This window comes from Centruroides vittatus, unplaced genomic scaffold (genome assembly GCF_030686945.1).
Source record: "Centruroides vittatus isolate TY-2023 unplaced genomic scaffold, ASM3068694v2 scaffold_2520, whole genome shotgun sequence".
NCBI lineage: Eukaryota > Metazoa > Arthropoda > Arachnida > Scorpiones > Buthidae > Centruroides > Centruroides vittatus.
In genome coordinates, this window is record NW_027122689.1 from 612,299 (window position 1) to 629,127 (window position 16,829).

The 16,829-nt window shown below is 32.2% G+C and overlaps 1 protein-coding gene across 1 annotated transcript in view; it reads right to left on the reverse strand.

Annotated features, from left to right (window-relative positions):
• LOC136987591 (cubilin-like) overlaps positions 1–16,829 on the reverse strand; it is a 133,128-nt gene that overhangs the window by 17,776 nt on the left and 98,523 nt on the right. Inside the window, exons 14-16 of the mRNA XM_067285352.1 lie at positions 16,569–16,670; positions 9,462–9,695; positions 2,566–2,922 (exon numbers count right to left, since the gene is read on the reverse strand). Of these exons, the coding sequence (XP_067141453.1) occupies positions 2,566–2,922; positions 9,462–9,695; positions 16,569–16,670 (693 nt within the window). The remainder of the gene's footprint in view (positions 1–2,565; positions 2,923–9,461; positions 9,696–16,568; positions 16,671–16,829) is intronic.

Sequence of the window (16,829 nt, forward strand, 5' to 3'; positions counted from 1 at the left end):
ATACAGATTTCAAGAAGGGGTTGTAAGTAATAAGTATCCTCTCCTTCTCTACCCTCTGGTTATCGCTCTGATTTACCATCATAATATTGGAGGTTTCCAGTGCCCATTCGGAGATTCTTTGTATTAGATAGTAGTACCCGTGTGCTTTGGCTATCCCTTTTATGCAGTTTAACTCTGAGTGCTATTTGCCTAGACGAATGTGAGTATGCCCTTCTAAGGCCTGAAAGGCAGCCATCTTGTACTGAATGGGATCACAGGAGCCAATTGGTATGTAGGTGGATACTGCTGACGGTTTAAGGTAGACTGATGTTAGACCCCCTCCAATTCTGATATCTATGTCAAAGAAATGGACCCTGGTTTGACTGTGTTGTTCTATGTCCAAGCATAGCCCAAAAAGGATTATTGTTCATTGCGTTGACAAATTGGGTGAGATTGTGTGTTCTCCAAAAAATATCATCATCCACGTATCTTTTATATAGGATGATTTCTTTAGGAAGGAGCAAAACTAATAGTCAACACCCCACAATTTGACCACCTCAAATGGTTGGAAGCAGTTGAGATTTTTAAAGCATACAAGACATCCATTTGCATTAATTTGAGGGACAAAATATGCCTTTCAATGGCCTGACAGTCTATACTACACAATGAAAGTTAACTTTATAGAATTATTTATGGATGCTACGGGAACACATGAACATATGTTATGGTTATACAATCTCAAACATTGCGCATTTTTATGTAAAAATTTTGAATTGTGATTTAAAATCCATTTTAGCATGTGGATCGTTAATTTATAACATTTTTAAACACAGCACGTGAATGGATGCACTGAGAAAACTGGACATTCGAAATTTACATTGTTCGATTAGTTCAAAAATTTGTATTCGTATTTGTTTTAGAAGATCCAGCTTGTTTTTCCCAAGGAAGAAACCCGGAAGGGGTTAAGAAAACATCTGAATTCTAATTGTGAATTGTATTACGCAGCAGCTGTAGGTTCAAGTAAGTTGATTATTGTGTTATACATACAGCTGTGTGGTCTTAATTTATAAAATTAATAAATATAAAATGCCAGAGTCGGAGTTGACACATTTTTCCCGACTCCACAGTCCTGCCCACTTAGTAGTGAGTCTCTGAGACACAGTCGTGTCCCAAATACGGCTTTTCCATTTTACTTGTTTCAATGATAAAGACTTATGTCTGGCTTTTTCTGAAATGGTACTACTGAGAGAGACCGAACTTGACGACATTTTTGAAAGAAAATTTTTCATATTCAAATGTTAAATTAGTTCAAAACCCAGTGAAAACAAAATTTTTCAACTTAATTACTGGAGGATGATCACATCTCTCTTCCCCAGAGTCACCTCCTTTCCAAGGGGACTCATCGAATGTGTCACCAGGAACTAACAACAACCCAACAAATATTCACCATTGGTTGAAATTAGTAATGTGGATAAAAAGAGGGCATCGAAAACAAAGTGGGAGGACCCCCTGATATAAAAGGATCGAATCAAGGACAAGAAGGTCGTCATTGAGAGTTCACTGATCTATCTCTTTTCATGTGAGTGCTCCATTGCTGATCCTTTTGTCTGCCCTTCCACTGATCCCTCAACCGCTGTTCCTGTCCACTGTTACCATTCTCTGAACCTGACAAGCCGACATAATGAACTAAAATTTCCTCGACAATCCCATTCATCAAGTGATCTATGACCTTGACAATCAACCCACCAATCAAGGTATTTCATGTCACGTGTAATATTACAAACTCTCTCTCTCTCAGCTAGGAACCAGTTAACTTGAATACTCAATCATGTTATGCTATATAGCTTTATCCAATTTAAGCTGCTATTTGAAAGCTAAACAGAACTCTGTTATCCTACGTGTACGTGTAAATAATTTACAAAAATAAACGGGTATGTTTTCCTTTATAAGTAAGTTGTAGTGTGCACTTTCGGTCGCGACGTCTCTCGGTCTGTCTCCGTCCCAGACCCCGAGTGTCTACATACGTGACTGCTCACGCAAAATCGGAACAGCAGCCAACAAGGTTTCTGTATCTGCCTTAAAAGATACAGTAGTGTCAGTCCTTACTTAGGCACCACCGGTCTGGTGTTGACCCTCTGGTCACAACTACTGTGGGATGGTGCAAAACCAAAATTTCATATAACTCAAATTTTAATATTAATTCAGGGAAAGACTTAATTTCTGATGATGGTCTAAACAAAATTTTCCAAACTGAAAGAAATAATACAAACAATAAAAATAAGATTAAGTTCAATTCTTTGCAGGATGATTCAATAATCTGCTAATCATCTTAGATGTAAACAAAAGCATTGTAAAAAAATATAGGAAATGATAATGAAATATGATGCAATACTGACAGTTCTATTGCAAAGATATAATAATTTCTTGTACTATTTCAGTTAATGTTCAATTTACTAGAAACGTGTCCCAAGAGCTAATCAGCATATTATTGTAATAACATAAACAGTATCTTAAAAATAAGTAATAATAAATAAATAAAATCTTATAAATCGTAAAAATCATTAAATCATATAAATAATATCTTACCTGTGGAATAAACATCAGCATAATAACCAATTCCTGTAGACATTTTAGAACCAGATTCTTCTGAGGAATTACATGACCAGGCTAATAATTCTAATGCAACATCAGAGTATATCAGAAGATCATTTGCATTATTATTATTATTATAAACAAAAGTTTTATCATTTTTAGTGTCATGAATTTTCACACAGTGTCTGTCTGCCAAATGAAACATTTTAAATGACAAATATAAAAAATTTTTTGTTGTAGATCTTGAGATGTTTGTCCAGCAGTGAGATTGGAATGAATAAGCATCAGGAAAATTAGGAGAAGTTATTTCAATTTTACTTCCAGACTTAATTAAAATATCTGATGAACAACCTAAATAAAATAAATAAACCAATTAACAATAAACGTAATAATTACATGTCTTTTTTAAAAATATTTTTTTAAGCATTCTCTTGTTTGCTTAAAAGTTAAATATTATAAGTGGAGTGATTAAAAATTAACTTTACAAGGTCCACAAGCACTTGGTCCTTTTAAAAACCAAAGAACTAGTGAAATGTAACTCCAATGAAAGTAGTTAGTACTGTCCCAGATTAGAAATACTAAACAGTTAGAACAACACCAGTATGACACCATTGTTGTTATTAGGAAATCTTGGACACAAAGTTAGAAAAATGATCTTGTAAAAATTTGAGAAGGCCAAAATTGAATTTCCACCTGCTATAGACCAAAAATATTCCACCTGCTAAAATCCATCATCAGTTTAGAATGTATGGGAATAACGCTGAATGGTCTGCAACAAATTCATAGTCTGATGTAGATTTGTTGCGAATGTTTCAATGGGAGATTTATCATCATTCTCCATACAATCTGGACTTGTCTCCTTCTAAGTTCACATCTTGCATTTGAAGGAATATTTATGCAGTTGCCATTTTGCTACTGATGAAGAAATGATAGCTGTTATTGCTGGGTAGCTTCAGAAACAGAGAAAATAAATTTTTGAAGATGAATGAATAAACTGATATTGCAATAAATATCTAAACAGGATAGGTAATTTCAAAAATAGCAAATGCTTACAGATAAAATCTTGTATACTTTTGTTTCAGCAATAAAAGTATTTTCTATGTTACTGTATTTGTAAAATTACTTAATGATTACACCATGCATTAACACATTACTGTCTCCAATCAGATTAAAAGTAGATATACTGTACTGTACATATTAAATATAACTATTCACTTAAGAAAATTTTATATACAGTGGGTGATCGGTTAATGAACAGTTTAGTTAATGAACACTTTCACAAGAGATTTTTATGTTCAGACAACAAACACCTCACAGAACGAACACAATAAGAAGCAACATAAAATAATGAATACCAATTGATCTTCCCTTGTCTTTGGGCAATAATTCAAAACTTTTGGGAGCATGGGAGACATCGTCATCGATGCTCAACCTGATATATACTAATTGGATAGTATTCCTTTCAACTTTGAAATTCTCCCATGTAATTCCAGCCTTTATTTTTCTGACAGAAACAATTCTTTCATAGTATTTGCGAGACTGTTGGGTGACTTAATAAGATTTGCATCAGTTTTTATTTTCGAAAGGTGAGAGTATAATAGCAAAGGGAGAGAGTGGGCAGAAAATGTCTGATGTTGCTAGGCAGTATGGCTCGAACAGGTCTACAGTAGGCCACAGTTCAATCTTAGCTAAGAAAGATACTGCATAATCAAGAAGGCTCAATTGATTAAGTAAACATCTCTTCAATCCGAAAAATTCTTCGGTAGACTACCTCACAGCCAATTCAGGTTATAAAACTCCTTTATTGTTTTTTTACAGATGCATTTCAAGCTAGATTAATTTTCTAGCTCCTCTTCAGTGCCTAAGGATCTCCACAGGTTTCAATGGCTTATTTTTCACACCTATACGGTACTTCTAGTCCCATTTACAATATTTTCATAATCTTAAAAATTACTTTAAGGGCTATATCGTGTTACATCGAAAGAATGTTCACCATGAGGTTTCTTCCTAATTAAAAGCATATTATTTTAAAATATCAGTATACGTTGTATAATCTTTGAACACTCTTCTTGTACAAAATAACTTTTCATCAAAAGTTGCAGCCAGGCATTGTGAAGATGTCATAATACATAATTGCTCATTGGAATATAAATTTCATCATTCAAGAATTTAGTCAATTATAAAATGAAAGATAAACTGTCTTGAGGTGTCAGAATTGTACACTATATATAATGTGTTAATTATATGAAGTGTACAATTCTGCATTATATTATATTTACAATTACTTTCAATTATTGAAAGTACTTGTAAATACATTATCATTAGGTCCTCTGAACAAAAATAAATATTAGCAGTTTATATACAATTGTATTAGATGCAACATTATTTTTTTACTGCTATGTAAAAATCAAAATAAAATTTAGAAGTTAAATAAACATATATAAACTAAAATAAAATATGATTATAACGTGTGAAAACACAAATGACTCATATGTAATAAATAACAATTTTAACAAGTTGGATGTACAAAATTATAAAACTAACCCAGTTATTTTAAAGAGTAACAAGCAATCTTGACCAATGCTCAGAAAGATTCACTAGTGTTGTTGCAATTCTATCCTTTTGATGCCAAGTAGTTTGGAATTGATTCTTTTCTAATGCTACTTTTATTGGAAATGATGCCTTTGATTTGAGTATTTGTACCATATGCTTCTCTTAAAGGATAACAGTTCAAGCAACAGTATGGATGGGAAAGTGAGAAGTCTGTCCATTTTTGTTCCAATTTTAGAATGTGGTTGTTCGTACCGAGAGAATTGTACGTCCGCAAATAAACGTTACAAATATGAACAAAAAAAAAACTGCTGTTTACAATTAAATAATCTTTTATTACTCCCGGCACACGGTTCTTTTCTTTCGTATTTACAATAAAATCCCAACGTGAGTATTCCCGCTGGGGAAGGGGGGGTCGCCACTTATTCGCGTACAAGCGATGATACACGCGCGCATAACAAAACTTTTATTCCCGACTTAAAAACTAAACTTAATGACTAATTTAAAACTACCTTAAAACTAATAAGGAAAGGAAACAGATAGACCTAGGAAAGTAAAGAAAAGATGGAAAGGCAGATAGAAAGTACCCGGGGTCCAAGTGGTTTAGTCCTTAATGATTTGTGTTCTCACAATCGAAATATCCTTTCTGTCTCCACTGAACCAGCAGTTCGACGTCTAGGATCTCCAATTCTCCCAGTGTCCTCGTACCTCTTTCGTTCTCTCGTCTTGGCAGGTCCTCTCTCTCGGCCGCAGTCCCCTTTCTTCCACTCTCTCTCGAATCTGGAGCACTGCCTACGACGTCTGTTCCCTCCGAGGTCCAGCCAAAAAGTGGTTGTTCTTCTACCCTTTAGTCCTCAGGGCTTCCTCTTTTCCTTTGTTCACACTCCCCCTTAGTTCTTAGAAGGGGTAATCCTGCCCTCCAGCGATAACGGTTATATTGTTTAGACAAAGAATAAAGGAACGGAAATAAGAGAATAGAGATGAAAGAAGAAGGAAGATAGAAAGAAATATACATATATGTGTATTTACAACTTATGAACTATATATATACATATAAACAAAATATGGCTGACGGCCACAAGAAAATGTTTTAATTTTTAGTCTAATATTTTTTCATGTTTTAAGGGAAATTTTCAAAAACAAGCAGACTAAAAGAAAGTCTTCACAAAACAGTTTAAATGAAACATATTCCAGAATGTGAAAGTGAATAAAAGATGACTGTTTTGACAGACTTTGTTAATACTTCAATGACTTTTCATACCTTTTAATGCAAATTGTTAATATTTTTTATGCAACTAAAATAAATAATAATGAGCAATTATTTATTGTGACATTATCACAATGTTGGGCTGCAAGTTTTAACCATATTTTCAATAATTTTTCAATTTAAAATATATTCTCTCCACATGCCTTTTCTCATTTTCATTCAGGGATCCTGAGAAGAAAGCTACTGGCCTATATTCCTGAGACAATGTAGCATTGATAGCCAAATTAGAAGCATCAGTTTCAACAACAAATGGCACATCAATGACAGGAATCAAGACTCTTGTTATTGATGTGCCATCTGTTGTTGTAATGATGTGTTGATGATGATGAAGATAAAATTTCAGCTTTCAAACCTGAAAAAAACTTCACAGACTCAGCCAAGAATGGAAATGAACAAACAAACAACTTAATACCTAAATGTGAATTCCAGCATATAATGAACAAAAAAAAAAAAATACTTTAATGTCCAATGTTAAACGTTTTCGGCCATCTTTCAGAGGCCCTTGTCAGGAAAGAATGCACAAAACAGAAAAAACAGTTCTATCCTTTGAAAAGTTTTAGCTTTCGAACATAGCCGTGTTCCAATTTTTTAAACGTTCAAATGATGTTCAAAACAAAGATCATTACGTATTACAACATAAATAAATTATTTTTAAAATAAAAATATAAATAAATTCATTAATAATATAATATATGGCATTATAAAAGTTAGCCTGATGTATTAACGTATAAATGATGTACGATAACAAAATTGTTTTCTTTACATTGCATAAAGATAAATGCATAATTACAGATCAAAAATTATCATTATGCTTTGTGGAATTGTAAATAATACTTCCATAATTGTGGAACTGGAATACAGTTGGTGTTAATGCAACCTCCCTTCATGCCCACTATATAAATTTCAAGAGCCTCCAATGAACGTAAGTTGTGTCGGTCAAAAGCCCCGTGTAAAAGAGTAGCTTCATCCCAACAAGGAGAAACCCCAGGTTTGGTAACATACTGGACTAGTGCAGTTTCCAACTGGGTACAAGCAGATTTGAAAGCATGGGCATGTGACAAGGCTTCCTGGAGTTTTAGAGTATAACTTTCTGAAAGTCGTCATCAAATCTGAGGGGATAACAGCCCAGCAATAAAAGCATCACATACATATTCACTTTTATACTCTTCAGCAGAGACAGAAATGAAGCTGCAGTCCATACGTAACGCCTGAGGTTCTGACAATATTGGTCAATAGACTCACCAGATTCTTGGTGACAATTAATGAGACAATGGTGAGCAAAAATTTTATTTACAGACGTCACATATAGAGCAATCAAAGTCTTAATGGTGTCTTCAAATACACAGCACTCTGATATATAGGAATAGACTAAGGGACCAACAAAATTAATAAGGTGGCTAAATTTCCTTACATTGTCCATTTCCATTGATGATATGAAATTCTTGAAGATTTGGTACCATTGTTCAGAAGTGCCACTAATGTTCGGGTCAATATTAAAGCATTTGGGTTTAAGTAAACCATTCATCTTAAATAAATTTTAGACATGAATAAATTGTCATATATAGAAATGTTATTTTAACAAAGACTTTATTTGTGTCTAAAAATAGACTACAAGAACATGGTGTCTGCTAGTTCAAACATCATGTTTACAACTGAACATGGCAGGAAAATGTTGCCACATTATCACAAGTTCCATCTCAAGTTTCTGTTTCACTTACAAATTCTCACTGTAAATGTAATTATAAATAACAGAAATGGAAGAAAAGTACAATGTTATCTTCTAATGATAACAGATATGCATTTTTAGATGGTGTATGTGGATTATCTAAAGATTTTATTTTTGTTCTAGAAATTTTATGGAAGGTTTATGCCAGAAATAATAATAATAATAATAGTCACAAATTACAGTTTGTATTTGTATTAAATTCACAATATTCCTAATGTCATTGAATGTGATACAGCATATTACAACATTGTGGCTGTCTGCCATGTTTGTTTTGTATAATTGTACATAGAATAGGAACTCCTTTCTTCTTTCCTGTAAATCTTCTTCTTTCTGTCTTTAGCCTTTTCCTATCACATGACAGAAGCTTTACTGTTTGTGGGTCCCAATTGGCCAGTGTACAAAGGGAAAGGAAGGGGTCCTACCTGAAGAGGATCTGGGGAAACCAGGAGTTGATGAGAGTCACTTTTGGGTTCGCCACCAACTAGATAGGAGATCAGGTGAGAGAAACTGAGTTACTAGCTACAAGGGGTCAAGCCTAGGAAGATAGAAGGAGAGAGAGGGTCAGTATAGACCATGTGCAAACGGTGACTTGGAACTAAGTAAGCAAGCCTTTCTGTACAAGCTCGAGGACCTGCCTTAGCACATATTTAATGGTAACTGGTTGTTATTACCCTGGATGTTCACCGTCCATGAAGCGACCATAGTTGATATTACCCCAGTATCAGGACCCTCCGATCTAAGCTACCGATAGACTATCCAACCATCTCTCATCCTTTCTTTTCTCTTTCTAGTTGTAAGTAGTAATAGTATTAGGTTTAAGTTGAATTGTAATTGTCTTAGTTTTAAGCAGACTTGTATATAAATTAATTGTTGCAGGAAGTTCAAGAGAGCAAGGACGCAGTACATATATAAAAGTATATATATATATATATATATATATATATACACTTTTGTTCTCTGTAACGGGCAGTCCGACCTCTGTTCCCTCATTTCGATCAATAAAAACGTGATTTGACTGTTATTTGCATTGTCTTATTGTCACATGTTTCCCATCCTTTTAAACATTATCAAAATTAATAATATACAGGGTCATTATAATTAAAGTTTCACTTTGAAATGTCCATAAAAGGAAAACTAGTGGACAGAATGTTATCAAAGTTTACCCCTGTATATTAAATTAACACTGACCTACTCTTATTTAAAAACTTACCATATAAAAATAAATATAATATGAAAAACAAGTTACAAAAATCATTTAAATAAACTATTACTAGGTATTTACATGTCTAAAGAATTATTAAATAATTGTACAAAATAGATTTATAATCAAACTCAAGTTTTACTTACTTTTTAAAGTTTGGAAGCTTGACAAAAACACAGTGGACGCTTTGCCAGATGACAAGCAGACACCTCTTGTTATGTTCAGGTAAGCTCCAAGAGATGCAGGTAAATATATATTTGGCATAGGATTATGATTGTATTTAATATTTTCAACAAAAGTCATCTTGTCATCTAATTGGTAAATATTTACGTAATCCATGGGGTCAAGAGCAATTGAAGAAAAATGAAAAGATAATATTTCTGTAAATAAATGAAAACACTTATTTTTGAATTTGTTTTAGTTATTATTAAATTTATTTATTAGCAAGTAAATTAAAGAATTATATCATCCACATTGCTAAAAATCTTTGAGCTGTTTATATTTTGTTGGATCTAAAAATCATTATCTCTATTGTGGCTGTATGCCATATTGTCTGTCCTTGTCTTTTGTTCTTCTTACAATTTTCCCTACTCTTTGTTCTTTTCACTTCCTAATCTCCTTAATTCTTCCATCTTGGAGGTGAGAGCCACTTCCTGGAATCACCAATATAATGAATGAAAGGTTACCCAAGAACATACAAGGTGAAGAGAGGTCACATTTTGAGCTGATTCCTCAAAGAGAAAGAATGAAAAGGAAGGTGTGAAATTGTCAGATACTTCAAGAGACGGGTGAAGCCATAATGAAGAGAGATAACTCTGGATATTCTTGGACTGAAGTTAAAGTGTTGAAGTCAGTATTTCATTTGATAAATTGTGAGTTTCAAAGGAGTGACCAGCAATTTAGATAAAATAAAAACCTTCTTGGACCAAGGGAAAGAGGACAGAAATGTGAATTGTGTGCAAGAAGTTTCCATGTGACCCTTCACAACAACAGAAAGACACTGACCAGGGTATCTTTGTTCTGTTCTATCTGCCATTTTCGCTATTTCTTGCCCTTATCTCCAAATTTTCTTTCTTGGTGTAAGTTTAGCATTAAGGGTTAGTGATAAGAAATCATATTTGCAATAATTATTATTGATTTCTGTATGGATTAGTATTATCACAACTCAATGTATCATTGTCATAATTTTTGTGTAATTGTCCCATTGACGATCAAGTTTAGAGTGACTGCTGGACAAACCATCCTAAAGCTGGAATCCATTGATTGTACCTGTATGTAATTACTTCATGCAAAAATAAATTAAATTTTCTAAGATTTTGTTGGGTGTTTGCTTTAGTTGGCTAATGGGAACCCTTTCTTGAACACCACACTAGATCATCACTAACGGCCAGATTTTTAGGTGCTGCACCTTTTTTCTATTTTAGGGGAGTATTGAAAAAATATCTGAATTAAGCATAAATATCACATAAATGTGTATCAAATGATAGTGGGAGTCTAGTATTGTCCCTTTTTGTACCTATTATTACCTTTAGTGCCTTTTGCACTTATTCTTTCTATATCTGCCCTAAATAATAATTCCTGAGGTAATATGATTGCTACCAGTGCCAAAGCACCTATGCTTTACTCAGTAAGGGTATAACAGTTAGTCAACCTTACTTAAACCAAATAACCGAAGCAAAAATGTTCTACTAATGCAATTCTATGTTCCAATAGAATCATGTGATCCATTTTCTTATAAAATAGTGGCCTTCAGAGCATTGGTCAGGAGAGCATACACATACTCTTCCTCCTCGCAGGCGTTAATGCAAAAAATAAGAAATATAGAAGGGATAGCTGTTGAGCATGGATACACCAACCTTATACATAGGTTATGTGAAAACTACAAACATACGCAAGAAGTAGCGTCTAGTAGGATGGAAATACTGAACAATGAAAAGGAAGATGATAGGAAGAGGATCCCCCTCGCTTATAACCTGCATTTAAAATCAGTATATAATGCAATAGTCAAGAAATGTAAGATCAGTATAGCATACAGGAGGTGTCCATCCATTTACAGCACACTAAGAAATGGAAAAGACCATCCCAAGCGGGACAGATTACTGGGGATTTACAGTGTCCCGCTAAGAAATGGCAGATGCGACAGAGATATGGTATATGTTGGTTCTACCAAACGTTCATTAGCGGTAAGATTAAAGGAGCATAAGTCAGACATACTACACAATAGATGCACAACGACCGTTACAACTTATGCGACAGCTGACTTTAACAAAGCACGTATCATCCTCACCACCCCACATCATGATCATCTCAAAGTGTTGGAGGCAATGGAAATATTTAAAGTGGGTTGCAAGTCCACATGCATTAATTTTGAAGAAGAAATGTCACTTTCCATGGCATGGCAAGTCCTAATGGACGATAGCATTTGATTTTGTATTGGTGTTTTAATGGTTCGAATTGAATCTTGTGTGCATTTAGAATCTCATACAATTATCCAATATTTGAATATCTTGGAATGCGTGCATGTTTTCAATCAGAAATTGAATGCCTTCTAAATGAAATTCAAAAAATTGAATGAACAGCTTGCAATGGATTTATGTAAAAGCCTGAAGAAGAGCCCAAAACGGGCGTCGAAAATGTTTGCATTAGTAGAACATTTTTGCTCCGGTTATTTGGTTTAAGTAAGGTTGATTTTATATTCATCCTGGTGTGTTAAAAAGTTAAATAACAGTTAGTGTGAGGAGAAGTCAAAATTCAATGAAACTTGAGTTGCAATGTAATTAGAGAATTGCAATTTCATTTGAAGGAGTTATGTACTGTACATACCTAGCTAATGAAAACATTAAATACAAATTAATGAAACTTTAAAAAAATTACTTAAAAATACCAGGATGAATTACAAATTTAATTCACAAAACTATTATAAAAATGTCTTCTTAAACACCTCAAGAACAAATAGTCCTTACGACAGAGTTTTTTAAATTAATGTTTTAATTGCAAACTAATTTTTATGATTGTGCCATAACCAGGGGATGGTTTTAATGTTTTATGTATTGAGGTGGAAAAAGTAGCCTATAAAGAAAGGTTGATTCCACTGTGAGGACTGTTTTTCGCAAGGTTAAACACCTTGGGAAAAACAGTCCTCATAGGACATTAGAATAAAAAAACATTTTTGTGATACTTTTGTGCATTAAATTTGTAATGTATTAAATAGAAATATTCAACAGAAATTATTACTAAACAGCAATTTACTATTTTCTTCTTTATAAATGTTATAAAATTATGGATACTATGAAAAATATTCTAATTCGAAATTTTTGTATATTTATACCAATCTAGCATTAAAATAATATAATGCTTTGCTAGCGAGAAAATTTAAACTTTTTCTGTTAGTTAAGAAACTGGAGGATGGGAAAATGGCAAAAAGTGACAACAGGCAAACTTTGTAAGATTTTGCAAAAATTTATAAATGATAAAAATTATTTCCAATAGAAAACTTATTCTGTGTGATGTCTGCAATGTGACAATATATGTTGATGAAAAGAAATCAAAAGTCTAGGACCCAGCAACATACATGAAGTGCAAAACATAAAACAAATCCTTGAAAGTAACTTCATCAAGACAGTAACAATTTATTGAACATGCCTTGCAAAATGCAGAAAATCCTTCAAAAAATCAATTTTTTTTCAGGACAGTGCTAAAGCATTTATAACAGCAGGAATTCTGTTATCAAAACTCAATCAACTTTTAAATATAAGTTAACTTGAAAAATATATTGGAAAGAAATTGCTAGATGAAAGCACTATTAGGAAGAATTAATTGTTTTCTGTCTACTTTCCAAAAAGTGTTAAGTACTGTGGATGAGAATCCAATCTGCTTTATATTGAATGAGAGTAGTGATGATTTAAATAGGTGTGTTAAATATCTTGGTAGTTCCTCTAAAAAGTGAATATTTGAAACCTATGTTGCTGAAAACATATTTTAAAAAAAATTAACAACACGGTCATTGTGGAGCAGTTGGAACAAAGTTCTCCAGGCAGACAAATCATGAGGGCGTCAAGTTAGAATGGGTGAAATAAAAACGTGTAAAAGCATTTGTAAAAAAAGTTTTTGATTTAATAATTAATCAATTAACTATTCGATTTTAATCTGTTCGACAATTCTGTACACTTTTTAAGAGCTTATCACCTGCATATCTTGTCGCATCATCTGATAAAAATATTCCAGAAGGATCAGAATTGTTACAATCGGCATATCCCTCCGACATTTCGTCTAGTTTTGGACCTCAACTGCTTTGATTTATAATGTGTTTTTATAGTCAGGTAAAAGAAATTACTTCAATATGCCAAGTTGCCAAACTACTATTAATTCACACCACAGCCTCAAGTGGCTTCTCTGACATTATTGCAGCATGTCTCATTTTTTTAATTTTACCAGTAATGACAGCCACAGCAAAACAAAGTTTTCCAAAACTAAAATTAATCAAAACTTATTCAAAAAGCAGTGTGTCACAATACAGTCTTAGCTCTGGCTATTATATCAATTGAAAAAACAATAACAAGTACTGTAACAAATTTTTATTTGAATACAACTAGTTGTGTTTTTTGAAATGTAAATTTTTTGCACTTATTTCTGCTCGTTTTCAGCCTAATTCACACCCCCTTTTTTCCATTTAAATATCCAGCCATTAATTATCTCTTACTCAACATTGTAGCATGTGGCAGTACCCCATTTTGCATGTATTAATTTAAGTATAGTTTTAGTCCTCTCTTTTGTTCTTTGTTTTTTCTTGCTTCCAGAACTCCTTTCTAACTCTTTTCCATTGGGTGGTGATGACCAATTCTTGAAACCATAAATAACAATGAAAGAAAGGAGACTCTGAGGGCCAGTGAGTGGAAGAAAGCCCGTTGTTGAATTCCAATCCTCTTTCTTTTTATCATTTCTTAAAAATTTGAAAACAGTAGGATTACATCAGTTTACAATGCAAAAATTATTAGAAAATTACAACAGATGTCAGCACTTGACGACAGCTCCTTGTCTATCGTCTGTTTCACATATTTTTGTCCAGGTGGTGTTTTTGTTGACTTAAAAAATTTTAATTAATGCTTTTTTTTCTTAATTTATTTTTTCTGATAATTTTTTATTTCATTTTTAGCATATTCATGCAATAATATTACTATAATAAGTTCATTCAGCTATAATAAGTCAATGTGTTATAAATATTCAAGTTGTGACCTTCAGTTCTGACATTTTATATATCTTTTTATTTTAATCGAAAATATCAGCAAATGTTACATGTATTACTACTGTTTATCATATGTTTATAAGTAAGACAAAACCTTTCACACTATGTTTCTAGCAGTTTTAGGTGAAAGGTTTTGTCTTACTTATTTTAAGTATCTAACATTCGTGCATGGTATATGTTTATTACAAAAGTTTATATTCTTGTTCGATATGAAATGAATAAAGTATATTAGTTCATTATATTAGTTGATAGCAGAATAAAGTTTTGATTTCAAACAAATGTTTGATATAATGTGCAATAATTTCACAACAAATGAATGTACATGCATAAGTTTTATAATAGAATTGTACAAAACAATATTCTACATCTTTCTGGCTCAGTGCCAGCAAAAAACTAGGTAACTAGACAATGTTAATGTTGACAAAACGTTACAAATTGTCAAGTTTAAATGTCAGTTCTGATATATATATATATTTTTTTTCTTATAAATTTTTCTAATAAAATGTATTGAAAAATATGGTATTGAAAACTACAGATATTAATAAATGTACATGATTTTTTCATATGAATATGATAATTTGATTTTTGGTAAATTTTTAAAATAATATCACCTGACTGATCTATATTGCCTTAGGACAGATTACAAAATAAACGTAAACAAGATGTCGGTTGTAAAGGGTTAAAAATTTGATTTTTTCCTTCTTTAAATTTTTGGAAGATGCGTTCTTTTACAAGCATTCCAAAGCATAGAAACCTGATGATGACCGTTAATGATGAAAGAAAATGTTTGTTTAAAAGAGAACTAATGCTGGTTATAGGTAATTGCTTATTTATTTAAAAAATTTATAGGTTGGAGAGTTCATCAAAAGACTGTACAATTTTGCCTAATTTGGTAATAGAACAGCATTTTCCCAAGTAATACAACAGTCAAAGGATATAAAAGGATCCTGCTTTGAAAGATAGTAGTTGGCAAATGAAATCCCATTAGCACTGATCATTGTTACCATTCATGATACTGACTGCTGTCCAAACGAGAAACCATTCCAAGAGTATGTCCAAGACTGTGGTTCACGTAGAGAAATCCACTCTTAGATGAACATTCCAACAACAAGACTGCCATTGAATATCTAATTCAAGAATTTTGTAAAGACTTACCTTTCAATGAGTTATCACAATAGTTAAGGTATTATGTCTTCATGTGAATTATGATGTGTGCACAAATGCACATACACACACTCTCTCTCTGTTAGGTAAATAGTCAATTTAAATCAAACCTCAATGTTGAACGTAATTTATTATAGATAATTTATAATACTATATATTTATCTTCCAATTGGCTCTAGTCTAATTCTTTCTGCAACTTTACCCCAAGTCTCCATACAAGAATGTTTACAAAAAAAGGGTTTTTTGTGGACCTAATCACAAGTAGTGTCAGAACATCATTATGTTTTAAATATAATTACATAATTATATTCAAAACATAATGATGACTACTATACAATTTGTATTTTTCCATGTGAGAGTGATGTCATCCTATCTACCTCTTAATATTACCATCAGAACAATAACAGAAACATATAAAGAAATGATAGACTAATTGCATACATCCTGCCAATTTATCAGGAATGTTTTAAAGTACTCAAAACTGAAGAACAAATTTAAAAAAGAATAAAAAAAATGAATCAAAATCATGATTGTAAAATGTAAATGAGCATGTTCATATCTGACTTTTTCTAATAAAATTCATTATTTTTCTTTGATATACAAATAATTTTGAAAATGGTCTGTCATGTGACCTCTATAATAACACATTTACTTATAACTTACAAATCAAATTTTACAATCATGAAAATATTTACATTATATGAGCAAATACTCAATGAAATATTTTGTTATATAGTTATAAAATATTTATACATCCAAATGCAAACTCTTAAATATCTCAAAATGAGAAATACATGACTTAGGTCACTTTCAAAAACATTAACATATTATAGATGTTTATACTTACTTTCATCCTGTTCTTTAGGAGGAATAATCCAGGAACAAGTCCTGTTGCAATTACCAATCACTGAATAAACTCCATTATTTTCAAGTGTTATTTTATGACAACCTTTACATGAAATAATAAATGTAGAAAAATTACTAATAAAACCTGGTACAATACATGTACAATACATTCATTATATGTCAACAAAAGCAAAATATATTTTTATTAAAATATATATGTGATAAATTTAATTAAATGTTTGCTTTTATGGATTGACTTTTT